The 25218-nt window shown below is 39.3% G+C and overlaps 4 protein-coding genes and 1 pseudogene across 6 annotated transcripts; 4 read left to right on the top strand and 1 right to left on the bottom strand.

Moving 5' to 3' along the window:
• Nucleotides 1–473: 473 nt before the first annotated feature.
• Nucleotides 474–1391, top strand: LOC113698545 (uncharacterized). Its single transcript, XM_027218409.2, has one exon. It carries the CDS (start codon nucleotides 813–815, stop codon nucleotides 1299–1301), a length of 489 nt encoding a protein of 162 aa, XP_027074210.1. The 5' UTR covers nucleotides 474–812; the 3' UTR covers nucleotides 1302–1391.
• Nucleotides 1392–4049: 2658 nt separating this feature from the next.
• LOC113698541 (uncharacterized) lies at nucleotides 4050–5865 on the bottom strand. The gene is made up of 5 exons (XM_027218406.2): nucleotides 5377–5865; nucleotides 5161–5264; nucleotides 4955–5080; nucleotides 4589–4857; nucleotides 4050–4438 (listed from the first exon to the last, which is right to left on the bottom strand). Exons 1-5 carry the CDS (start codon nucleotides 5492–5494, stop codon nucleotides 4279–4281), a joined length of 777 nt encoding a protein of 258 aa, XP_027074207.1. The 5' UTR covers nucleotides 5495–5865; the 3' UTR covers nucleotides 4050–4278.
• Nucleotides 5866–8989: 3124 nt separating this feature from the next.
• LOC113699105 (uncharacterized) lies at nucleotides 8990–13448 on the top strand. 2 transcript variants are annotated; one of them, XM_027219208.2, is made up of 5 exons: nucleotides 8990–9693; nucleotides 11751–11787; nucleotides 12272–12508; nucleotides 12592–12639; nucleotides 12811–12995. In XM_027219208.2, exons 1-5 carry the CDS (start codon nucleotides 9389–9391, stop codon nucleotides 12883–12885), a joined length of 702 nt encoding a protein of 233 aa, XP_027075009.1. In that variant the 5' UTR covers nucleotides 8990–9388; the 3' UTR covers nucleotides 12886–12995. The 2 variants fall into 2 exon arrangements, with proteins under 2 accessions (XP_027075009.1, XP_027075008.1); XM_027219207.2 differs by having other exon boundaries at nucleotides 8995–9693; nucleotides 12801–13448.
• Nucleotides 13449–13974: 526 nt separating this feature from the next.
• Nucleotides 13975–16728, top strand: LOC113699447 (PR5-like receptor kinase; annotated as a pseudogene).
• Nucleotides 16729–20481: 3753 nt separating this feature from the next.
• Nucleotides 20482–25177, top strand: LOC140004572 (PR5-like receptor kinase). 2 transcript variants are annotated; one of them, XM_072057361.1, is made up of 3 exons: nucleotides 20482–21497; nucleotides 23656–23685; nucleotides 23778–25177. In XM_072057361.1, exons 1-3 carry the CDS (start codon nucleotides 20741–20743, stop codon nucleotides 24974–24976), a joined length of 1986 nt encoding a protein of 661 aa, XP_071913462.1. In that variant the 5' UTR covers nucleotides 20482–20740; the 3' UTR covers nucleotides 24977–25177. The 2 variants fall into 2 exon arrangements, with proteins under 2 accessions (XP_071913462.1, XP_071913463.1); XM_072057362.1 differs by lacking the exon at nucleotides 20482–21497 and adding an exon at nucleotides 21745–23277.
• The last annotated feature ends 41 nt before the right edge of the window (nucleotides 25178–25218 follow it).

Here is a 25218-nt window from a genome sequence, read left to right on the forward strand (position 1 = left end):
TATAATTTTTTAAAAAAAAAAAAAGAGAGAAGAAAAATAAAGTAGGGCTTTGCTCCTTGGTCACCAATTTCTTCACTTTGCTATAAAATAAACGCTTTGTGCCATAGAACACTCATTAAAATATAATTTAGATATTATATATTTAAAAATATAAAATTAATTAGAGCAAATAAATGAATACAAGAAGGGTAGGTAGGATTAAATATAAAAAATATATAAATGCAAGAGAAAATAATAATAATTATTAGTACATATATATATATATATATATATGATAAGTTAGGTGAATATTAGACATATTGACGAAGTACCTTCGTAGCTGTTACAAAAATTCTAAAACAAAAAAAATAGAAATACATACAGTGTGGGACCCCCGAAGGACCGGTTCGAATCCCGACTTGATTGCCACGTGTAATAAATAATGCCTTGGCATCGATGGGAATGGGGAAAGAGCCGATACAGAACCCAACAAACGAGTCCGATATCCTTATATACGCCGTCCGTATACCCCAAATTTTCAATCCCCTTCTCTGTTCGTTATTTCTACTACTAAAACTGTACTGCTACTTTGTATATATTCCTGTTCACTCACTCAAATTCACTTTGACAAGTTTTGAAAAAAGGCAGCATCCTCTCTAAGTTCCAAATTTCCATGGCCACCCTTTATTCTTTCACCAAAAACAAGCCCAGATCTCACTTCTTCTCCCTAATCTCCCGCTTAATTTACTCTTAAAACTATTACAATTTATCCCTCAAACCCATTTTCATTTCTTGACAATTTAGAATTTTACGCCGCCCATCAATTGTTTATTATGGCGACGTTGCAGAAATTTAAGCTATTAGCCACGCAGTGTGCGGTCGCCGGGAGTCCGACGAGAAGCCCATCAGCGAGCCCAGTTATACACCTCCGCCGGAGGAAGACGCTGAGGATGTTGCTCAGCCGCGGGGGAAGTGGTAGCAGGAGGATTCCGCGCCGGGAAGAGGGTTCTCCGGATCGGAGGGGGTGCGAGAGGAACTCGCCGGAGAAAGGGAAGGAGTTGATGGTGAGTCATAAGCTGAGGGACTTGTTCGTTTCGTCGCCGCCGACGTTTGACGAGAGGGTGTCGGAGAATGCTAGAGAAGGGTTGCTGTCCGGTGGGGTTAGTAGCGGCGTCGGCGGCGGCGGCGTCGGTGGTGCGAGTGGCGGGTTTGGATTGAGGAGAGGTGGCGGGGGCCGACAGCTTAGACCGTTATCAGCGACGTTTCGGCAGCGGTTGCTTAGGAGGGCATGGAGGCCTGTGCTGGTTACCATACCCGAGTAATTTTATAAAAATTGTACCCAAAAAATCTGAGAAAAATTAAACTATATATTATACCTCTTATTTAAATTTGATTTAAAAGTTTTAGCTTCACCTTTATTCCATTATTTGTTTCTAATTTAGTTTCTATTTTTCAGATGGTATTTTATTTGCCAACCGACGTTTAGGAATAGCGCGGCCTTTAGGTTCATCGCCATCAGATATTAATCTAAATTAATAACTTCAAAATTGCTTTTAATTTTTTTTTGTTTTCTTTTTGGGCTTTTGGATAGGCGTGTGGGAGTCAGAATGAGTTTAGCAATCTGTTTGCTACTTTGATTCTGCCAAGTCAAATTATTGTCCGTTCTGAGGCATGAATTGACTGGTTTGTTGGACCTCTTGTATTCCATTGTCAAAAGACAGCAATAGTAAGAGAGAGACTTGGCACTTGGCAGGAGCACCATCTCTGCCATGGATGAGTTATTTTTAAGGGGGGGAAAAAAACAATTTTCATTTTTCTTCCACCAAATTGAATGAAGAGAAGGTTAATTTTGAAAAAAGAAAAATGTAGAAATGAAGAGAACAGGGGACAAAAAGGACAATATCCACATTGCTGCATGTTATTCCATTTACACGTGCCTGAATTTTGTACCCAATGAGCTTTATGAAAAAAAAAATTTGGGAACATTAGAGTTGATTTCTTTTTTTTTTTTTTGGGTTAATATATGTTGAAACTAAATACGAAAAAAGGAGATACTGTATATAGGAGAGGTTTTAACAGCAAGCTGAGCGTCAATTGCTGGTATATTTGCGTCATCATTGTTTGGTTAAATTAAATGACGAGCATATAGGGACATGAATTTGCGTATTGGTAGTTACTCAAAAGAACAACATTGAAAAAGAAATGTCAAAGAAAAGGGTCCATTGGAAATGTCAGCAAGTGGAAGAAAATGTGCCATTAGACTAGAAAGTGGAATTGAATTGTGTTATCTCACGGAGGCTAAGGCAACTCAGGAAGGGCAAAACTCGAAAATTTTTGCCATTAGTTTGCTTGTCATCTGAACATTAATCTATCCTGAGTTTACCTAGGAAAATATATATAATTCTAGGATTTTCAACTTTAACTCAGGTCTCCTATGACTTTAAATCGAATTCTCTGTATTCGACAGTTATCTTCAAGGAACCACTGAGATTGATTGGCTCAATGGCGAGGAAAGAGAGCTGTTAAAATCTTCTTTGTGCTTGACAGTTGAAACTTGAAAGTAAGAAGGATGCGGTGGTGGTGAAGATATTAAAAAATTAAAAAAAAAAAAAGAGAGAGAAGAGAAGGCAGTTATCTTCAAAGTTGTTGATTAAGATACTTTGACGGCAATCTCGGTACCGTAACACAAGAAATCAAGAGTTGGTAGTTGGTACTGAAACAGAAGCATCTTAGAAAAATTTACTACTGTAGAATTTAGAGCGAGCGTCATCCTCTGGTAATTAATTGGTAAACCGCTGCACATGGGGACATGGCTATGTACTATGTAGAAGAGTCGCATGATCCCACAGGCACTGTCCCAAAACTCAACCGTCCAATTGTCTCCAATCGACTGTCACGACTGAGCTTTACCACCTATTTATGCAAACTAAACCACCCAACAAACCATGAGTCATACATTGACCTTGAAGGCAAGAATTGCATTTTTTTTTTATTTGCTCCAAATAAAATTGCATCTTTTATTTTGAAGGTGGGGTAGAATCTTTTATAAAGAGTGTCACAGATCAGGACGACAGGCCAAATGGAAAAGCTACTAGAATGGTGATTAATAATTTAATTTAAAGATTTGTCTCATTTTTGCTCCTCTTTATTTCATTTTTGACAAAAACTTCATAACCATTATGCCCTTTTGACGAAGGTAAAGTGGGGTTCTTGGCCATACTTTTGCTCGTGGTCCTCCTGGTTTCTAAATTTTGTGGGCCCAATTCAATGGCTGGATTTAGAACTCATCAAGTCAATCAGCGACCTTGTACATTTTCAATGAAGAAAATCTTGAGATAAAGGAACAAATGTGTGAAGATTGACTGACTGGGATTGTCGCCTAGACGGTCCCTCTATAGAACACGAGATCAGATTTATTTTATAGCGGACCTTCCAGCCTAATGGGTATCGACCAGTTGTGTAGTTTCTTGAGACAAAAACGAAAATTTTGGGGCCTGGAGAAGACCTCGATCATCGCGGCACTGTAATTCATAGGCAGGAAAATTAGCTGGATTGGCCCGCTGTAACTTCCACGATGGTCTATGAGATTTTTCATTGAAGCATCAGGCGTGATTGGTATTCTGGCTAGATCCCAACCTCACCCACCGTTTAGTCATGCAAAAGGAGAATTTTCATGGGACCTCTGCTTTTCTTTTTTTTTTTTTTTGGTTTGGAAAGAAGAAAAACAGCAGGTAATGTGGAGCCTGGACCAGGAATATTGTTGAGCCTGGGGAAATTCATGACTAACTTTAAAAGTGTGGAAGCAGAATCAGTCATTCTTATTCCCTCCTTTGGCACAGAGGACAAGGCAGTGTATGCATGGAAGAAGGAAAGTATAATTGGAGTTTGTGCTCCAATAATTGAGAGTGAATTGAACGAGGTACATTATGAGAATCATCATTTAATATGTATATCCAATGCATATCTTTCTCTTGCTTTTGGTTGCTCATTTTTTATGTCACCTGGGAATGGATAACTTATCAACAAAGACAGACAGGATAATGATTGATAAGCTGCGACGCTTCGCTACATTTGCCTAAAGCAGATTAATATTCTACGATGCTAATCAATTCCCAGTGAAAAAAAGAAGGGTGTTCACCAAACAAGAGAAAGATGGACAATACGGGAGCAATGGATTTCATGAGTAAGAGACAAAGAATCAACAATTGCAAGGAGGGTGCAGATATTTCTTCACAGATTTCTGTTTTTGTATCGATGCCTGAATTTTGAACTAGCTGGGAACGCACAAATCTTTTCCCTCTAAGAAAGAATTGTTGATTTGTGAACATTTTCGTCGAGGTTTCTTTTTATGCTCCCTATGATCTCTTCACATGCTGAAATGCTCTGCTTTGGCAACTGATAACTTTCTGCAACTCTTCCCAGTTCATCAATGATGAATTTCCCTTCCATCGCCAAGACTCTACATGAAGGTTGTCATGCTCATAAACATCTCCGTTTTCTCATATGAACTTGAAACAAATGCAGTTCATTGCCAATATTGAATTGAGATTTGAAAGTGAGGTGAATGTGTAATATTAGCCTAAATCAAGAGAAAAGCGAACTCGATTACCCGTTTAGTTTGCAAGCAATCTGGGACTCTACAAAGTTGCAAGTGCTTCGAAGGCTCAGGCTTTCGCAGAGCCAGCAATGCTTCTGCAGATAGTACTTCTGATGATAATTCTCAGCTAGATAGAATTCACCCGAATATGGCATGATCTTTGTTACAATCCGTCTGTTAAGTTTCATCTGCCTTCTGATCTTTGACTGTTGTGCTTCTTTCCTCTCTTGATCCGTTGCATGAAATATAGCTGACCTATAATGCGTACCTAAACCAAAATTCTGCAGGAGCATAAAGTTGTCAGCTGAACATGCAAAAAAAATTGTAGTCCACGGACCATTAAAGATGAAAAGAGCCAAGAACTGAAATTTCACGCACTAAAAGGTCCTTATTGGTTGGATCGTGAGTTTCCCAGAACACGTCACAGAGAAATCCATACGCGATTTTCCTCTTGTCATACGTTACTTTCACGGCTTCAGTGTGGCCACTTTTTCCTTCGCAAACCTGAAGACAGAAAACAAACTTCGAAAGGTGTATCTCTATTTTTATTTTTTTTTTATGGGTAAGTGTATATCTGTGCTCACCTCTCGGTATGAAGGTTTACGGATCCTTCCACCACAAAATCCTGCAGCAGTTTTGACAACTCCATCAACTCGACCATATGCAGCTTCAAGATCCCAGAATTTATCTGCATATAATCAAATGCCAAATTACCACTTCCACAATAATCAAGAAAAATGATCTCTTCACTGGTTCACTTGTCACAGTAAAATACACATAAAAAGGGAGGTGAAACGTACCTCCTGCAAATACTGCATCAGAAAGAAACTCTGAGGGGGAAGAAGCAGCTGACGGACTCTCAATAAGATAATCAGGAATTTCTGCTTTAGAATTTGTTTGTGCGAGCAGCTTATACATGCTTTGCCGAATTAACGCCAATTAAAAACGACGAAATGCTGGCCTCAATCGCCAATCTTTGGTTGCACAAACTGGCTAGATTACATCGTCCCAGGCCAGATTGTCCACCTTGGACGGATCATGATGCAGATGAAATTGATGGTTCATGCTTATGTGGGATTTATAGTTCAAGTTCAAACATCCACATTCCACAATCCACATTACTAGTAAGAAGAAGAGGCCGTGTGAATGCACTTGGACCTTTCTCACGAGCCGTGTGGAAATATATGGAGAAGGCAGGCGGTTTTACTGTTGGAGGTCAACTATAATTAACTCGCAAGAGATATGTGTTATCCTCCTCGTCGCGTCGCTTCTCTCTCATTTGTTTCTTTCAATTCTTCAGGCGAGCGGACTTGGTTCACCATTCTACTCCGCCCATGGAAATAACTTTTACACTTCTTCTTCCTAACATATTATTTTGAAACGAAACCTAAACCTTATATACTAAACTCTTTAGGGATTTGATTCAGTTATTTTTTTATCATTAGATACACATCAAAGAAACCTCATCAGGGGTTCGAATTCAATTACGGTCCAGTACAATAGATCAATCGAAATCTTTTAATTTTTATTTTGAGCGCCTTTTGGAAGGAGGCAGGAGGTGTTGCTGAATGGAATTTATGGGTCGAGAAGAATGCAAATTAACCGCTACGCAACAACTTCATTCCCAGATGAGATAACCAGTACTAATACACTAAAACTGTTTCATTTCAATGCATTACACTTTCCACGTCAACTACCATTTCCAAAGTCTGATAATGAAAAGTATAAAAGCAAGAAAAGAAAGATTAGGCACTCAGCTCCTAGCTCAGTGGCCACCACCAACGTTGGTGGGATAGTGCACTTGTCTAGGTCGGTATGGTGGTTCAGTTTCTTCCGATTTTTCTTAGATCTTTTCAGGTTCTTCTCTCCCCGTAGCATAGAATAATTATAGGCCTATCGTATCGATAAAAAAGGAAAAGAAAAGAAAGATTAGGACAAAGAAAAATGCAAAGGAGAGGACCTATCCTGGCACTGGGCTAGCCAGCATCAGCAATAGCAGGGCAAAGGTTTTGTTGTTGAAAGGGGGGGCCAAAGAAAAACTTTATAAACTAGAAAGAACACCTAAAGTAAATGGAAATTTTGCTCCAAGTATTCTTTCATCTTCACTTGTCGTGGCTGATGAAGTTAGGCCATTGAAACATCAAAAGTGACTGGTCTTCCTTGTGCAGCATCCTCCACCCCACACCCCATAAGCCCTTAATAATGCATGTAACGTAATCGTGTGGTATGGTGGTCCATTTCTCTCCAATTGCCTTTCCCATTCTATTATTACTGTCACCCCTTCTTCCTTTGGGTTTTGGCTGGCTGTGTTTCTTCCACTCAACTCATAACCTGACTGACTATATGTGATTACTCCACCAATCCCATTTTTTATTGTACTCATGTATAACTCTCAATATAATTCGCCTTATTTGGATTACCATTTTTTCTTAAAATTTTTTATATTTTTTGTGTACACGTTATTTTTCAATCAACTTTTTATTTCACATATATCATAGTATTATAATATATATTTTTCTATAAAAGTTTTAGAAAAAAAAGACACTACATTAACCATACATTACAAAAACATTGAATGACATGCATGGTCTTAATGAGAATGGGATTGTTAAAATTCACAAATTCAAGTAATGTTCCAATTTTGATGTGTGATAGAGTGATGACAAGGGATTCGGAGAGAAGAGAAAAATGGGAGATAATTTATTGCCAAGGAAGATGGGAAACGTCAAGAAATTCTTAGGCGTCAATGAGTTTGCATTCATATAAGCGGCCAGCTCTCCTTTGGTGCGTCACGACACTTGTGACAGGACAAGGTGGACTGTTGGAAGCGCATTGATTTCTTAGGAGTTACTGTAGTATCAGGCAAAATTTGATTAACATCACCAAAATCCAACATCTTGAACGAGAAATTCTTAAAAAAAAAACAAAAAAAATTCCCTTCGTATAATCAAAAGCGATTTTGTTGGCTGGGAAGTATATGGCATTCATTAAATTACCTTGATTAAAAATATTTTTTAGACAAAAATTTATTTTAAAGAGTTGATCCTACGTATGGTATGACCGACACAAAATGGTTATTGCCTCTCTAAGAAATGTCTTGAGTTTTTTGGGTAATGTATTTTGTCCGAAGTAACGTTAATGCACTTCTCTGTAAAATGTACATCTACATGTTGTACTTCTATTGTTGTATCGAAAGTTAATTGCTCGCAACTATAACAACAAATGCACAAACAATAACCACTTACCTTACTCTTTTTTCATTGCTATCCATTAATTGCAATCTCAATCTTACATAGTTGAGCAAAAAATTCTTCTAGAAGATTACATTTTTGGAGTTACAGTTTTCTCCTATATCGATATAGGCAGAAATACAACTAAATTACCTATTCGTAATAGAGTATCATGCAAAAACCCATTATATTTGCCAAATTCCCAAATTTGTCAAGTGTGTTTGGATTGCTGAATTATTTCAAATAATATTTCACTTGCATCATAAACATATTTTTCAATCCATCTTTTTATATTTTCAATCACCTTTTTATCTCACATACATCACATTACAAAAAAAATGTTACAGTAATTATTTCAAATAATATTTTATCAAACCAAACTAGGGTTGCAAACGAGCCGAGTCGAGTCGAGCTTTGAGCTAATCGAGGCGAGTCTCGACTAAATTTTACCAAACTCGAGCTCGAGCTCGAACTCGACGAGCCAGCAATTTTCGAGCTCGAGCTCGACTCGAATCAAGTCGAACCGAGCTCGAGCTCGAAAAAAAATAAAAAATAATTATTTTATTTTTTAAAAAATAAATAAAATAATTTTTTTCTTAATAAATAATAAAATATTAAGGATATATACGTAATTTTACTATGAAAATAAATATATATATATAATATACGTAATTTTATTATTAAATAAAAAATATATATATATATATATATATATATATATATATATATATATATATATATATATATATATATATATATACTCAAGCTCGCTAACGAGCTTAATATTCTGAGTTTGAGTTCGAGCTCGAGTTTGACTCGAGCGGCTCGATTCGTTTGTAGCCCTAAACCAAACATGTGTTGTTATCCCAACAAAAACAACAAGAAACAGACATAATAACATGGTAGGATGTGATATACACTAATGCAACAACTTTACAATCTGCTCATATTGTATACTGTTTGAATTTTAGCTTAATTCCATTTCCATTGGGCCAACCACACTTGAAAAGAACACTTTCATAGAGTAGTATTTGAGTTGATAGATTCTAGAAAATGTTCATGTTAGTAGCCGTAAAATTAATACCGTACTACTGGGGTCCTAGTTAACTTTACAATACTGTAATAAATACTTTAATAAAATCCCAAAAAAAAAACAGAAATAAATTTCCATTTATAGCCTCTGCTAACAAATTTGTCAGATCCCATTTTCATTCGTATGTTTCCGTCCACGCCCCGCCGTCAGGCGATAATATCATCCAAACTCAGCCCCTTTTTGCAAAAACTTGAAAGCCTCCAACGTTAAAATTCCAAAAAACGCATCTTCGAAATCTCCTCCTCCACACACAATTTCCCCCCCGTTTTCCCTTTACGCGCACCTCCTATTCCATAATCACGCGCCGCCACCACCAACAGCTCCTCTCTTCTCTCCAGCGCTGTAGACACGCTTCCTTAAAGTAGAAAACCCGAGAAGGAGATCAAAGAAGAAGATAGATTGAGCCCACAAAACGTTGGAAAGAAGCCGAAAAAGTGGCTTTCTTTATGAATTCAGAAGATATAATACTTTTGCCGAGGTTGAGAAATAATGGGTGGGGTGACGTCATCAATCGCGGCTAAGTTTGCTTTTTTCCCACCTAGTCCTCCGTCCTACACGGTGGTGGCGGACAACTCTTGCGGCGGAAAATTGTGCATACCTGAGGTCCCGAGGAGAGACGACGTCGACGTACTGAAGCTTAGGACTCGACGTGGAAATGATATAGTGGCCGTCCATGTGAAGCATCCAAAGGCATCGGCTACTATGCTGTACTCTCATGGTAATGCTGCGGATTTAGGGCAGATGTTTGAGCTCTTCGTCGAATTAAGTCTTCGTCTTCGGGTTAATTTAATGGGGTAAAGCTTTGTTTGTTTTTTTTTTTAAACCTTTTTTTATTTGTTTACTGGTAGCTCAAGTTGCAGCCTTTAGCTTATTCTTTATTTTTTCTGTTTTGGTTTGATTGCAAATACAGTATTTTGTCCTAATTTAGGTGATTTGTGAAAAAATAAATAGATAAAGGGTGTTCCGGTTTCCCGATAAATAAGTTAATCTTGTGCAATTTCTATGGTTTTTATTGGTATTCTGTGAGCTGGGATGCTAAAAGCACCGAGTGCTCAAATTTTTCATATTAAACCTTCGGTTTGGTAAAAATGTTTATTTGTTTATTTATTGGTTTGGAGGGGTGGGGGGGGGGGGGGCGGGGAGGGGAAGATTTCTGCTTTTAGGCAAGAAGATAGTCTTTCTAAGGAGAAATTAAATCTCCGAAAGAACAGATGATGTGGTCATTGGTTGAAGTTGTCTAACTATTTGTCTTAAAAGCCAATAGTGCCTCTTCAGGCTGGGAAGCTTCCTATGGAGAACAGTTATGTCCAAACTTCTTTCGTCTACTGCAGATTTTCGGACAACAGCATTGTTTAAGTGTTTTGCTAAGACACTTTAAACTCTGGAGTTTGGAAGAATAGAATAAGTAGGTAACTGCGTCTCAAGAAACTGCCTGCTAGCTGAGTAATGTGATGGTTAGTAAGAAGCAAGTTGATGTTGCATTCATAGAACTAGATGTTTATGAAATCTTCAAGTGACGAAGTTATATTTGAACAATGAGAGAGCACCTTTTGAATCAGCCAAGATAATAGTTGATTCATTTTGGTAAACCACTTAATTAGGCCCTAATGATTAAAAAAAAAAAGATTGTTATGTATCAATGATTTTTCTATATTGATTCCTGATGAGCTTCAAAATTTCTTTCCTAATGTACATTTGGCCCAAGTCCTGGCTAGTTAGTTGGTAAAAATTAGTCATCTGGGAAAAGTGCCATCTTGGGAAATTTTTTGTGTTGGTTTTATTTTATTTTATTTTTTTGGGTTTTTGTAAACTATATGCCTCTATTGATCAACCATTGAAGCATACACAAGCAGGAGATTCCCCGAGACAAATACATCAGATGTACTCTTCTAATAAAAGTAACTACGCATACAGCAGCTATGACTTGCTAATATTTACAGCGCATCAAGAACAACAAGGGAACACCTAATGGTAAACAAATCTCTAGGTTCTGTCTCAATCTAGTAATTGGTCTCTAACCCAAGACAATGCTTCTAATATCTCTGACGATATGAACATGAATGGCAAAAGGGGAAGTAAGAACATTCTTGAACAGCCTCTAGTTTCTGCATCTCTAAACTGAGTATACTGTTGCAGCAAAAGCAACACACTCCACACAGCAAACAAAATCACTTTTAGCACACTGTATTATCTGCTATTGTAACTCACTAGTCCAACCATCAACAGTTCTAAAGCTCAAGCATTTGACCTGTACACAAGTCCAGACTGAGTATATTGTGTGGTTTCGAACTGAATAGCATACAAAAAGCAAGTGTTTCTCTTGATTAACACTGAGTGACTTGAAAATGTAGAACTAAGTTTTCACTCTCAGGCTTTTATTGTTTACAAAATCTTCATTTTTTGCTTTGCAGAAGGCCAGGTTAATTTGATCTTTCATATTAATTTTGATATTTTTACATGTTGACCTTTTCTTTTTACTAAGAAGGAATTGTCTGATGGGCGAAGGTTTTGCTGTGATGAGCTACCATTTTTCCCTCTTTAGGAAATTCAAATTAGTCATGTCAAACATGCATTTGCTGTTTACTCAATATTGCACCGCCTATTTTAGTGCTTCCTGATGGTAGTAGCTCATCATCACCCACTTTGGGATGTGAATTTTTTTATGGAAGAATTATTGAGTGTATTTTTTTTCCCTTTTCCTTTTTGTTTTCTTCTTTGTCAGTGATATGCTGTTTCATATGTGTATGACTTGGTATATTATTTACTTGGATTAATTGTTTCGCTTTTGTTCTTGTGCTTCATGTCATGTCAATGATTTGGTGAGCTTAATAGTCACATTACTCCCATGCAGATATGATTACTCTGGCTATGGACAATCCACTGGAAAGGTTAGATACCCATGCTTCTTCCAGTGTGATGGGTTATTCTTTTGCTCCTTAGTCACTTGATGGCGTAGTTGTGCACTCCCTGTCCCCATCTGGAAGATTAATTGATTCTGAACTCACATTTTCTAGCCTTTTCATGATTCATGCGGAAATTCCTTCTGTTGAGGTTCGACTAAAAGTTTCAAGTGTTCTATATTTCAGAGTGGAGGGCTTATTCAATCTGAAGCTCCCATTCTTCAAGGTGTCATAAATTTTTCTCTGGAGATCAAGCTTCACTCCATCCACAGAGAGAGAGAGAGAGAGAGAGAGAGAGAGACCATGTAGACTTGCCTAGTAAAGAAGCATTTTAGTACTTCACTTTGTAACATCTTGCATTTGTTGTACAATGACTTCACTAAACCCAGTGCATCCTGTGGCCCTAGAATGCTCTTTTTTTAATTTTGGCTCAGAAAGTAACACAGTCTTCCTTATTCCTCTCCTGAAACAGCCCACAGAGTATAATACATATGCGGACATTGATGCAATATATAAATGCCTGAAGGAGCAATATGGAGTGAAAGATGAACAGTTGATACTGTATGGTCAATCCGTTGGTAGCGGGCCAACTGTTGATCTTGCATCTCGCATACCAAACTTGAGAGGTGTCGTCTTACATAGTCCAATTATGTCAGGGATAAGAGTTTTGTACCCTGTCAAACGGACATACTGGTTTGACATTTACAAGGTAACATGATCCTGAGTTAAGCATCCTTAAAGTGACTTACAGTTGATTCAGGACTGCTTATTCACTAACCTTGCTTGTTTCAGAATATTGACAAGATTGGTATGATAAATTGTCCCGTCCTGGTGATTCATGTAAGTTCTCCTTTACCTTCCCTACTTGGGATCTTCAATCCTCTTTCCGGTACTAACCCTTTCTTTACTGAACACCCCTCTGCCTATAGTCAAACACTTGTCATTAATCAGCAGTGTTTCGGAAGCACATTTCAGTTATGAATCTTGTTTCCATGGTTTAGGGAACAGCAGATGAAGTTGTTGATTGTTCTCATGGAAAGCAGCTTTGGGAGCATTGCAAGCAAAAGTATGAACCCGTATGGATAAATGGTGGTGGCCATTGCAATCTTGAACTTTATCCCGAGTACATAAAACTCTTGAAAAAATTTGTTTTGGCACTTGGTAAATCAAAGCCTGTGACAAATGGTACTGAAAAAGTATCAGTTGACAGCAACAATCAGAACAAAGCAACTGAAAGCACTACCAAGGACACATTTGAACTGCGGGCTGACGTTCCAGAGATTTCTAGAAACAGTTTAGACAGTCGACTTGAAAAGTCCAAGAAGCCAAACAAGACTGAGAAGTCCCGCATGAGCACAGATCGTGTTGATAGGTTTAGGAGGAAGAAGGGTTTAGTCTGGTGATTTTGCACGAGGACCGTGATGTTGGTTAACTTATTGGCTAATAACATTTGCAAGGAATCATATTATCTTGGTTCTGTATCTTTGGCTGTATTCTAGTGTCAAATAGCATCATTTGCATCTACGGGGGATGCTCTTAGGTGAGACAGAGAAGAAATAAGAATTTCTGTCTTCTTTTATCTCCTTTTCTGCTTTGTACATTCAACTGTGATTTTGATTTGAGAGCAATACAGTTTCCGTTTCCATTTCCATGTACGAGTGAGGCATCATTCTGTCTCTTCACTTTTGGCGTTCTGTTATTTTAAGTCCAGTTGCTTCAGGTTTAATGCGTGTTACAAATCTATACGCTTTGGCTACCAATCCCTAATCCTCTTGCCTTGTGACTAAAACGATCGAGTGGATCTATTGTTTTAAGCAGTTATTGAAACCCCCAGAAAAAAAAAAAAAAACAAAGGGTTACAATGAAGAGGGGTGCGTAGTCAGACCTGAAAATGATGGCAATGACCGTTCCGGTTGACCAGGATAATGAATACCAAAGCCAACGAATTGGAAAAGAGAACAGGGAATCAACAGCGGCCAAGATATTTCGTAAAGCCCATCTTGACCTTTCTCAAGAATACAACAACATAGCAAGTCACTATATGAAGCTGGGAGATGGATCAAATTCTACGAAGCTGGGAGATGGATCAAATTCAACTTATATTTAGTAGAAAAAAAATTAAAAGAGAAAAAGAAAAAGAAATGAAATTAGCGAATGCAGTATTCCATTGACCAATTATTGACATTTATTGACATTCATGGGAGAAGATTTGATTAAATGCATTAGACTGTTTTACCATCAGACTTTGTCAAAGTCCAAGCCATTCACCCCACTTGAGCAATGCATCCAAAGTTCAAGAGGTTTCATTTTCCTTGTGAGAAACCAGTAACAATAATATGTCCTTCTTGTCAAGATAATTCTTGTGAATGTAATTCCGGGATCCACTTCACTTTTTTCCTGACTTTCTTCCTCCATGTAAATGATGCATCTGAAAGGTTTCCTTCCAACCCTTTCACTATTGTTTATACTCACAATCTTCACTTTAATTCACATCCCAAGATCTTTCTGCCAGAATCAGCACTATGTAACCTGTGGGGTGCCCTATGAGTGTGGAAATATTACCTTCACTTATCCTTTCTGGGGTGAGAATCGCCCAAATTCTTGTGGGTTTTGAGGTAAGTTGCCAAGCTAACATTCCTAGGCTCACGGTTCCGCCTGTTACGTACCGTATCCTCTTCCCTGTGGATACCACCACGAGCACTCTCATTGTTGCCAGAGATGATCTTTGGAGTGATAACTGTCTTCAATTTCTCCGTAACACCACCTTCAATTCCAACTTCTTCAATTATCCTAAGAACGTCTATAACTTAACTCTGTCCTAAAATTGCACCACTCCTCCGAACCTAGCAGAGCAGCCACCAAATCAGTTTGCTTGCTTGGCAATGGCACGGGTACAGAAACACCTGCCAATTTTTTTCACGGCAACTAACGCGAGTCAGCTGCGGGTTACCTGCGCTAATTCCATCTGGGTTTCAATTAATCGAACTGCAGCTCAGAATTTAGTGACTAGTGTGGCTGTAACTGTAAGAGCGGTCCTGACTGCTGGCTTTTGGGTGCAGTATGAAGCAAATAACTCAATCTGCAGTGAATGCAATCGGTCAGGTGGATGGTGTGGGTATAACACAAGTTCCAACTCGTTTGCCTGCTATTGTTCTGATCGGCCGTATGATCGTATGTGCAACCGCACCAGCTTTCGAAGTCAGAAAGGTGTGTGGTTCTGATCAAATACATTCTTTTGTGTCAATATTGATACCATTAGTGGAGGTCTAGGTGGACTTGGACGGGGTCTTTTATGATCTCTTATGATGATATGTAACTCTCCCAGTCCCCTGACTTCTTTCGACGAAATTAACTTTGTTAAACCTGAAAACGTCATTCCTGTTGATACGAAGGACATGAAAGGATGAAGGATTTATCTCAAAGAAAGATACAAATTAAAATATTGGGAGGGACAATGCCATATAACCAAGTATAAATCCAGTACTCGGTCACGGCGGAACTATGCAGTATATTTAGAATTCCTCGTCCAAACTTCATTTGCAGGCTACTTCATTGCCATTGCTATTGGTGGGACGGTAGAAAAATTAGCAGTGTGCATGGTCTACTCTCAAAAGACGTTCATTTTGGGAAGCAGAGTCGTCTCCTGGAGGTCGGATGAAGAGAATAACGAACAAGTCGAAGCATTCGTGAAGGAACATGGATCAATTGCTCCCAAGCTGTACAAATATTCAGAAGTCAAGAAAATGACCAATTCATTTGCTGACATATTGGGACACGGGGGATATGGTAGCGTGTACAGAGGCAAGCTATCTGATGGCCGTCTGGTAGCAGTAAAAGTCTTGAATGATGACAAGGGCAGTGAAGACGAATTCATTAATGAAGTTGCCAGCATTTGCAGAACTTCCCATGTTAATGTGGTCACGCTGTTAGGTCACTGTTACGACAGGAAGAAGAGGGCGCTGACCCACGAGTTCATGCCCAATGGATCCTTGGACAGATTCATACATGAGAAAGAATCATCAGAGGATACGAATACAGATTGTCAGTTGGAGCGGAGAACGTTGTACGAAATTGCAGTTGCCACTGCACGAGGTGTGGAGTATCTACACCGAGGTTGGTTGCAACACAAGAATTGTTCACTTCGACATAAAGCCTCAGAATATTCTGTTGGACAAAGACTTCTGTCCCAAGATCTCTGATTTTGGTCTAGCTAGAATATGTAAGAGGATACATTGCCCCAGAAGTATTTTGTCGTAACTTTGGGGGGATTTCTCACAAATCCGACGTCTACAGTTACGGGATGATGCTGCTTGACATTGTCGGCTTGAGAAAGAAAATTGGATCTTATTCAGAACAAACTAGTGAAACATATTTTCCAAATTGGGTATATGAGCATCTTGAACTTGGAAAGGACCTATAGATCGATGGTGTCATGGACCAAGAGGAAGAAGAGACCTCAAGGAAGCTGATTTTGATAGGTCTGTTGTGCATCCAGGCGAATCCTGCAAATCGACCATCAATGAGCAAGAAGGTAGTAGAAAAGCTGGAGGGTAGGGTTGAGCATTTGAAAATCCCTCCTCTGTCGTTTCTAGATTCTCCTGCCACCGCTAGTGAGTCCACCCAAGAATCCTGTACGTCATCAGTTTCGGGATGAATTGGCGAGACGGAACTTAGAAGCGTGCCTGGTTAACAGTGTGCAGCATAGGGCACCATTTTTTACTTTTTCCCAGAAACAATAATTGATTATATTAGCTTCTAATAAGAACTATACGCTTAATGAGCAAAGACTCAAGTTGAGCTATACAAGTGTATGCGACATTGAGGATTTAGCCATTCCTCGTCAAAAGATATGCTTAGCGCATAAAGACTCAGATTACTTATACTATTCCTAAATTCCTCCCTAGCTAATACAAATGAGCATTCCACAAACATTGAGTTTAGATCTTGAATGTCCTTTAGATGAGAATAAAGTTGAATATCAGTAGCCTTTTTGGCTTTTATCAACTTCAAAAGCTATCATTGTGTGATTGCTGCTTGAATTCTCCTCCATTGTTGCTCCCTTGCGTTATCATTGCTAGTTTGATGGCAGCTGCATTATCCATTAGATTGTTCCCTGTGCTGTATTTCGTTACTGCCCACTTAGCCAGCAGTTGATCATTTTCCCTCATTGCAATGATGCCTATTCCCATCTGTCTATCTTTTCCTTAATTATTAATAGCTAGGTAGATGGTTATAGGAATTTCTCTATTCTGCTTTTTGCCTGCTCCACTGCAGCTTCTCTTGTTTCTGATATGCTCATCTTGTCCTTTCTGTCATTGATTCTCTGAATTTCCAACCACTTTTCTTGAGATTTGTGTATGATCTTAATTGCTTATCTTCTGCTTTTCTGAAACACACTCTCGTTCCTGGCCTTCCAAATCTGCCACAAAATGTTTACAGTGAGTGCAATGTGTTCCAGTCGTTCAGGTCTTTTCCTGGCCTCTATTAAAGCATACCACCATCTTTTAAAGTTCCCTCTTTGGTCCTCAATTCCCATTTCAATGGAGCTATATGCCATGCTCCTTCTGCAATCCTGCAATAAAAGAGTAGGTGTTCCATAGTTTCCACCTCTTCACCACACAGTTCTCGCATATTGGTGATTCTTTCTTGGTTCTGCTAAAACCACTTTGTTAAGAAGTAATGCCTTATTCAGGCACTTCCAGATGAAAATTTTCAGCTTGTGTTTCACTTTAAGCTTCCACAAGTGTTTCCATAGGTGTTGCTCCTCTAGGTTGGTTTCTCCTCTTGCCTGTCCTTTCTGCTTCTGGTTGTCTCCCTTCTCATTGAATTCCTTGTATGCTGAGGGTACTGTATACTGGCCATTTCCACTATGTAACCAGAAGTGACCTTCCTCCTTGTTAGCCAAGCTGATTGGTATCCTCATTATCTTTTTGGCCTCCTCTTCCTTGAATAGTTTGAAAACCAAGGCTCTCTTCCATCTGTAGTTTTGGATCAGGTTTGCCACGTTTTGCAATTGACAGTTTTGAGGCCTAGTTGATACAGGCTTTCCTTGGGGGATCTCTGGTATCTAGTCATCGTCCCAAATTTTTGTACTTCTTTCATTTCCTATTTTCCTTTTTAGTCCTCTTTGAACATCCTCCCTTACTGCCGTTATGCTTTGCCATATCCATGATGCATTTTGGTGGACCTTGCAGTTGAAGATTGTCTCTTTTAGGAAGTACTTTGTTTTCAAAACTTTCTTTACTAGGGAGTTGGGCCTTGTTATCAGCCTCCAGACTTGTTTCCCTAATAATGCTTTGTTAAAATTCAGCAAATCCTTGAATCCTAAGATGGGGCACCACAATTACAAATAGTTTCTTTACTTGCTTAGCATTTGATAAGGTCTGGACCAAGCACACCAGATGTTTCCTGTTTTAATTCCATTTTTTGGGTTTTTGTACAGCAATAATATAAAACTCTAATATTTTTAAGATGTGACATATGTAAAGTAAAAAATAATAATAATTAAACATGCATAAAATTTCTAGGAATAAATAATTAGATATTTAGAAAAAATTGACCTATAAAGTGCTACATTGTTGACAAAAAATTTACTACTTATTAACTGCATTCAATTGAGTCGTTCAACATATGCTTTGCTTTGCATGTCTGTTTCATCGATAGTAGAAACACTAATGTGTCAATCAATCATCCTTAATCTCATCGCCTGCTCAATTAATCACCGGATACTATTCTAGTCAAACCAACATGCCATGATTTTTTCTAATCGATCGTGCTATTAGCGTCAGGCTCTTCTTATTATGTGCAATTAGAGCCCAAACATTTACATGCAAAACATTGGGGACCTTACTTTTATTGCATGCCCGTAATAGAAGAAGCCTTATTATCATCATCATGACCCAAGGGCTAATATGCACTTACCTCCACCGGACATTGGCTTCGAAGGTTCGGGTCGCCGGGCGGACGACTTTGCAGTTTGCACAGACCGTTGCTTCTTGTATTTGACTTGCATGTCCCCGGTACCCCACATTTACTATACACCGGCGTCCTGTCCCGAAATCTGCACATCTTGGATTGAATTTGACGAGGACCCGCTAATCCATTAATATCATAAGGACCAGTCTTTTTTTTTCCTTTTCAATTGTAGTTTTGAGAATGTGACCTTTAGACGTATACTTACCTACATAGTTACAGCTACACTAAATGCGATAATGCTAAACGGAGAAATTTTCCTCATTTGAGCAAGCTATGGAGACAGATTAAGGGACTTGGTCTTTTCTATACAAAGGTCTACCCGCACGGCATCCTTCCTACATTCATGACTGTTTCGCGTGTGTGGACTAAATGAGAGTTCATAGCATAACAGTAATATCATTTCAAAATCGACTCATTTGCTGTGCCCCAAAATTTGAAGTTCAAAGAAGAATGAAGTCTAACAATAAGTCTCCTCATCATTCTCACCCTTTATCTACTGCAGTTACAGAAAAAAAAAATAGATATGTTAAGCAAGAATTCATTGGATTCTCGAAATTCATCAAGAATTAAAGCAGCTCGCCAACGAAGTAACTAGTGCTCCTAGGCTTGGCTTTGGCACGAAGTAGTTAGTAATGCACCCTCTGAAAATGGCAAAATGCATGCATATCAGCAGCTCCTCCTATCATTCATTATTCCACAGTCCAGCATCAATATTACGGCATTGATATATGCCATACACAGACTTCTACGCCAGTTAGAAACGAAATTAGTGTAGTAGGGCTAATTCTTTGGGTGAATTTTTACTAGTCAACAATCGAGCATTCCTTAGCGTTTTGGAAGTGCATTTCAGCTATTATTAAACTGTATTCATGGTTTGGGGAACAGCGAGACCTGACGTTCCAGAAGCAGTTTAGATAGTCGACTTGAAAAGTCTAAGAAGCCAAACATGACTGGGAAGTTTTAGGAGAAAAACGTGTTGATAGGCTTAGAAGAAAAACAGGGTTTAGTCCGCTGATTTTGCATGAGGACCATCGTGTTGGTCAACTTATTCACTTGGTTCTGTGACTTTGGCTGTAGTCAACTAGCATCATTTGGATCTAGTGCAATGCACTTAAGTGAGGCAGCTGAGAGAAAATAAGAATTTGTGCTGTGTAAACTCAACTGTGTCATTTAGTTTTGAAAGCATTTTAGTTTCTCTTTTTACATGTTTCCATGCATATATGAACTTGTTTCCATGTATATTGGGTTCTTCACTTTCCGTTGTTTCAAGTTCGGTTGCTTCACTTTCACTAGCGTAAGCTACCATACTCTGCCTCTGCCTTTGGATATGAATACTTAACCCTTTGTGATCAAGAAGATTATGGCTGTTTTTCTTTTTTCCCGGGAAACACAATATCCTAACCGAAATAAATCAAGAATAAGAAAGAAAAAGAAAAAGTAGAGGGGGATGGGGATGGGGACCGGGAAGATGGAAATTAATCGCAGCGACTGATACAGCGTACGAAAAGGAAAAGTCGACATGAAAGGGTAGAACATTTTCACCCACAAAAAAAAAAAAAAAAAAAAAAAAAAAAGAGGAGTAAGCTTAGTTTGTAATCAAAAGCAATAAGAACAGCCAAGTTATTGTGATGACAATTTTTAATTATGGCTCCTAATTTGACGAGATGGATGAAATTCAACTTAAATTAAGTGGGAAAAAAGTGCAATTTACCCAACGTAGTAAACCGTGACCAATTCTTCACATCATCCTTGGGAGAAGCCTTAGTTAGAATTAGACTGACCTTTGTCAATGGCTGATCAAGTAGTCATTCCGAATCCCGCAAGAAGCTTCACCTTTGTGAAAAACTTAAATGAGGTTTGGCTTCGTGAATAATCAAATGAGTTCCTTCTTGTCGAGACGGTTTTAGCAAATTATGCAATTCCGGGATCCGTTTCATTTCTTTCTAGCTCCTTTTCCTCTCTGTCAATGATGCATATGAAGGATCTCCTCTCAACCACGTCACTGTTGTTCATAATCACAAGCTTCACTTTACTTCACATCCCGAAATCTTTCAGCCAGGATCAACAACAGTTTGAAACCTGCAGTGAGCCGTTTCGGTGTGGAAATATTGACTTTTCTTATCCATTCTGGGGTGGGGATCGCCCGGAAAGTTGTGGCTATCCAGGTTTCAATCTAAGCTGCCAAGGGGACGTCCCTCGGTTTACAGTTGGCCCCGTTGCATACCGGATCCTCTCCTCTGTAGATACCTCATCTCAAACTGTTACTGTTGCCAGAGACGATCTGTGGGACAGTAATTGTCCTCAGTCTCTCCATAACACCACCTTGAATTTCAACATCTTCAGTTACCCCAACACCGTCGATAACATCACTCTGTACTATAATTGCACCCAGCTTCCTACCAACCTCCTTCAACTGCAATATCAGTTTAATTGCACCGTCAATAGTACCGCACCAAATACCAATTTTTTCCAGACAAGTAGTGCAGCCTTTTTGGGTGTTTGTACTGATAACATCAGGGTTCCTATTAATCGCGCCGCATTTCCGAGTCTCTTCAATACTACGGCTATATTTAATCCTGCGGATCTTCGAACCGCACTTACTACCGGCTTTCCTTTGCGATATGAAGCAAGTAATACAGCCTGCAATAATTGCTCTAACACAGGTGGCCGGTGCGGGTATGACACTCGGTCCAACTCATTTGCCTGCTATCCCAATAGAAATGGTACGCCCTCGTCATCCAAATCTTCAGTGTCAATCAGCTTGTGTAGTGGGTCCTGTTTGTTCTTTTAATCTCATGGCCAATTGATCGGTCTTTCTCTCCATTTTGCTAGGCTGTTAGTTATAGATCTGTCCTCCCATATGGCATCAGGGGTTGTTCTCATTATATTTCCTGAAAGCTTGGTTTGGTATTCTAGACTTGTTTAGTTTGTGGTATCTTCTTGGCTTCGCTTTCTTTCTCCTGATCTCCTTTATTTTTAACTTGTTACATGGCGTGCTCATCCATCATATTTGCAGATGCTTTTCCATTATTATGACATAAATCGAGAAATATGAAGTTTTATGCAGATGACCATTTGTTGTAGGATTTCTATACTTGCATTCTTTCTTGGTTGTTTCTGGTTCTTTGAATAAAAATGGTTCTTAGCAGATGTTGGGTGGATGAAGTTCAAAAGATAATTTGCTCTTAGACAGGCGTTATAGCCTTTCTTCTGCGTTTGATCTGAATATTTTCCTATATTCAGATTTCATCAGGAGAAAAGCTTTGGTGCTATTCTTCAATCTCGTGCATTCTTTACATCATCATAATTCCAGCCAAAAAAAAAAAAAAGAAAAGAAAAAAATAGTTCTTGGTAGTTTGCTGCGTTTGATCTGATTTTTCTAACAAAAGAGTGCAACCTTTGATAAAATATAGTAGAAGGAATGTCAAACTGTGTGGGCGATTAATCTTTGAAAAAAAATCATTGGACGACAGCTGACTCTTTTTTTCGACAAAAAATCAAAACGATATTAGTTAGCTATCATTCGGAGTAGTAGAATTTTCTTCGTCGTCTTCCCTCCTCCAATAAACAATAATGTTTTGAACCCACGAGACTATTCTCATCCATGATTTGCAGTAAGAAATACAGAGAAAGTTGTCCTTTTCTCTTCCCCACAGAACATTTTATCGTCTTCCCGCCTTCTTTACGTTGTCGTTTTGCGATGGCGTCGCCCCCACTGCCACCACTTTCATTAACTGCGATAAAACCTTCAACTGCGGCTCCATCACCAACGTCACCTTCCCCTTCACCGGGGGAGACCGCCCCCACCGCTGTGGACTCCCCGAGTTCAGACTCACCTGCCAGCAGCCCAACAACGTCGCCGAGTTGACTCACAACTCCGTCAGCTACCGAGTCCTCCAACTCGATCAGGCCCTCAAAAGATTGACCCTTTCCCGCTCGGACCTCTACAACAACACCTGCCTATCCCATTTCACCAATTCCACCCTCAATTCGACCTTCCTCTCCTTCGGCGACCTGGACGACGATGCTTTGAGTATAATCTACGGGTGCAATTCCTCGGCTATGTCTATTAAGCCCCAGAATTTATTCAGTTGTGGTATTCCCGGAGTGAACTTTACGGATGCTTATTACATAGTCGGGCCGATTCCCAGTGACCCCATTTTGAGATTCATTAATTGCAGCGTCAGTGTTACGGTGCCAATACTGAGGAGTGCTGGGGCGAGGCTCACGAGTAGTGAGATAAGTCTTTCTGAGGCTTTAATGCAGGGTTTTAGCGTAAATTATAGCGACCCGTATGAGAATAATTGCTCCGAGTGTACCCGGGTCGGTGGGCAATGCGGGTTTGATTCGGATTTGGGTCAGCCCGTCTGCGTTTCCTCCTCCCCCCTCTTTCGGTATATAGTCAAAATGCTTCTGCAGCATTACAAGGTAGTAGTTTTGGTGAATTATTTGACTGCCTGGTTCCAAGACTCGGTTTTTGAATGTGTAGAAATTTAGAAAATGGTAAGCTTATTAGCGTTGGCTGACACTTTGAATTTTGGATGTCATTATTTTGATTTGTTTTTGTTGATCTTGAATGATTTATGATGCTTGAAAGCGCTTGCATTAGTTCGTACGTGTCGTGAGAAAATTAAGCTGATGGTTTCACTGATTGTTGATGGTTTTATGATCACCCGCTACAACCACCCCTCTTACGTTTATCATGTGGTTATCCATTTTATAGCATCTGCACATATCAGTGCTCTGCTACTGTGCCTGAACTTTCTTTTGTTCATATGTCCCCTATAAGACTGGTTTATCACTTAGCACCCATCATCATTATGTGGTTTTGTCTATCATACGTCTCAGTGCTAATGTTTCTTGGTGTTTTGATTCTTGTAGGCAGTAAAAGTGGTCCCGGCACTGCAGTAGGTACTGCCTCATTCTAACTATAACAAACTCAAGTTATGTATCTGTGGTTATTGTCTCAGAGCAAAATCTTAGCATTCTTGTTGTGTTCTCAGTTCTTGCTATGGTAGGTGCAGTCCTTGCTGGTTTGGGTCTTGGTTGGTTGATTTTCTGGTGTAGGCAACGGAGGAGACGGCTTGCTGCTGCTGCTGCTGGTGTAGGAACATTGTGCTGCTTTCTCAAAAGGTGCTCAGCGTGGGAAGCAGTGATCTACTGGAAGTCGGACGAAGGGAATAACCAACAAGTCGAAGCATTCATGAGGAATTATGGATCAGTTGCTCCGAAGCTGTACAAATATTCAGAAATCAAGAAGATGACCAATTCATTTGCTAAAAAATTAGGACTTGGAGGATATGGTAGCGTGTACAGAGGTAAGCTATCTGATGGCCGCCTGGTGGCAGTAAAAGTCTTAAATGATAACAATGGAAATGGAGAAGAATTCATCAATGAGGTTGCGAGTATCAGCAGAACTTCCCATGTTAATGTGGTCAATCTCTTAGGTTTCTGCTACGACAGGACTAAGAGGGCACTAATCTATGAGTTCATGCCTAATGGATCCTTGGATAAATTCATATATCAGAAGCGATCATCCGGGGATATGACTAAAGATTGTCAGTTGGAGTGGAAAACGTTATACGAAATTGCAGTTGGGACTGCACGAGGTTTGGAGTATCTACACAAAGGTTGCAACACAAGAATTGTTCACTTGGACATAAAGCCTCATAATATTCTCTTGGACAAAGACTTCTGTCCCAAGATCTCTGATTTTGGTCTGGCTAGATTATGTAAACAGAAACAGAGTATATTATCAACGATTGGCGCCAGAGGAACAGCCGGATACATTGCTCCAGAAGTATTTTGTCGAAGCTTTGGTGGCATTTCTCACAAATCCGACGTCTACAGTTATGGGATGATGCTTCTTGAAATTGTTGGCTTGAGAAGGAAAATTGGAACTGATTCAGAACAAACAAGTGAGAGATACTTTCCAGATTGGATATATGAACATCTAGAACTTGGGAAGGACCTGGAGATTCAAGGTGTCATGAACGAAGAGGAGGAAGATACTTCAAGAAAGATGATTTTAGTAGGTCTGTGGTGCATCCAGACGAATCCAACAGATCGTCCACCAATGGGTAAGGTAGTTGAAATGCTGGAGGGTAGCCTTGAGCATTTGAAAATCCCACCTAAGCCGTTTCCAGAGTCTCCTCCTATGGCCAGGGAGTCCACCCAAGAATCTTGGACATCATCAATTTAAATTTCATGATGAAATTGGGCCAGATTGCAAGTTCCTCGTTAACAGTGAGCAAAATTGAGGCAGGAACTATAATGTACAAGTTCTCCTCATAAGTCGTAGTCCTATTTTTGTACATGCTTATTAGCCTTGGGACTAAAAGTTGCCATTTTGCTTGAGCCAATTTTCAACTGCAGTTTCACTTGTAGCTGCTTTACATGTCTATACTGGAAAGTCAATCAGTTGCCTGCTCTACTAATCACCAC

The sequence above is a fragment of the Coffea arabica genome, chromosome 7c, assembly GCF_036785885.1.
Source record: "Coffea arabica cultivar ET-39 chromosome 7c, Coffea Arabica ET-39 HiFi, whole genome shotgun sequence".
Lineage (NCBI taxonomy): Eukaryota > Viridiplantae > Streptophyta > Magnoliopsida > Gentianales > Rubiaceae > Coffea > Coffea arabica.

Bases quoted from the DNA above. Each gene is read 5' to 3' on its own strand.
- LOC113698545 (XM_027218409.2), top strand. From the start codon at position 813: ATGGCGACGTTGCAGAAATTTAAGCTATTAGCCACGCAGTGTGCGGTC.
- LOC113698541 (XM_027218406.2), bottom strand. From the start codon at position 5,494: ATGTATAAGCTGCTCGCACAAACAAATTCTAAAGCAGAAATTCCTGAT. The intron at 4,858-4,954 runs GTGCGTGAAATT...ATGCTCCTGCAG, and splicing joins CAACCAATAAGGACCTTTTA to AATTTTGGTTTAGGTACGCA. The intron at 4,439-4,588 runs GTAATCGAGTTC...ACCTTCATGTAG, and splicing joins ATTGCTTGCAAACTAAACGG to AGTCTTGGCGATGGAAGGGA.
- LOC113699105 (XM_027219207.2), top strand. From the start codon at position 9,389: ATGGGTGGGGTGACGTCATCAATCGCGGCTAAGTTTGCTTTTTTCCCA. The intron at 9,694-11,750 runs GTAAAGCTTTGT...ACTCCCATGCAG, and splicing joins CTTCGGGTTAATTTAATGGG to ATATGATTACTCTGGCTATG. The intron at 11,788-12,271 runs GTTAGATACCCA...CTCCTGAAACAG, and splicing joins ATGGACAATCCACTGGAAAG to CCCACAGAGTATAATACATA.
- LOC140004572 (XM_072057361.1), top strand. From the start codon at position 20,741: ATGATGCATATGAAGGATCTCCTCTCAACCACGTCACTGTTGTTCATA. The intron at 21,498-23,655 runs GTACGCCCTCGT...TGATTCTTGTAG, and splicing joins CTGCTATCCCAATAGAAATG to GCAGTAAAAGTGGTCCCGGC. The intron at 23,686-23,777 runs GTACTGCCTCAT...TTGTGTTCTCAG, and splicing joins TGGTCCCGGCACTGCAGTAG to TTCTTGCTATGGTAGGTGCA.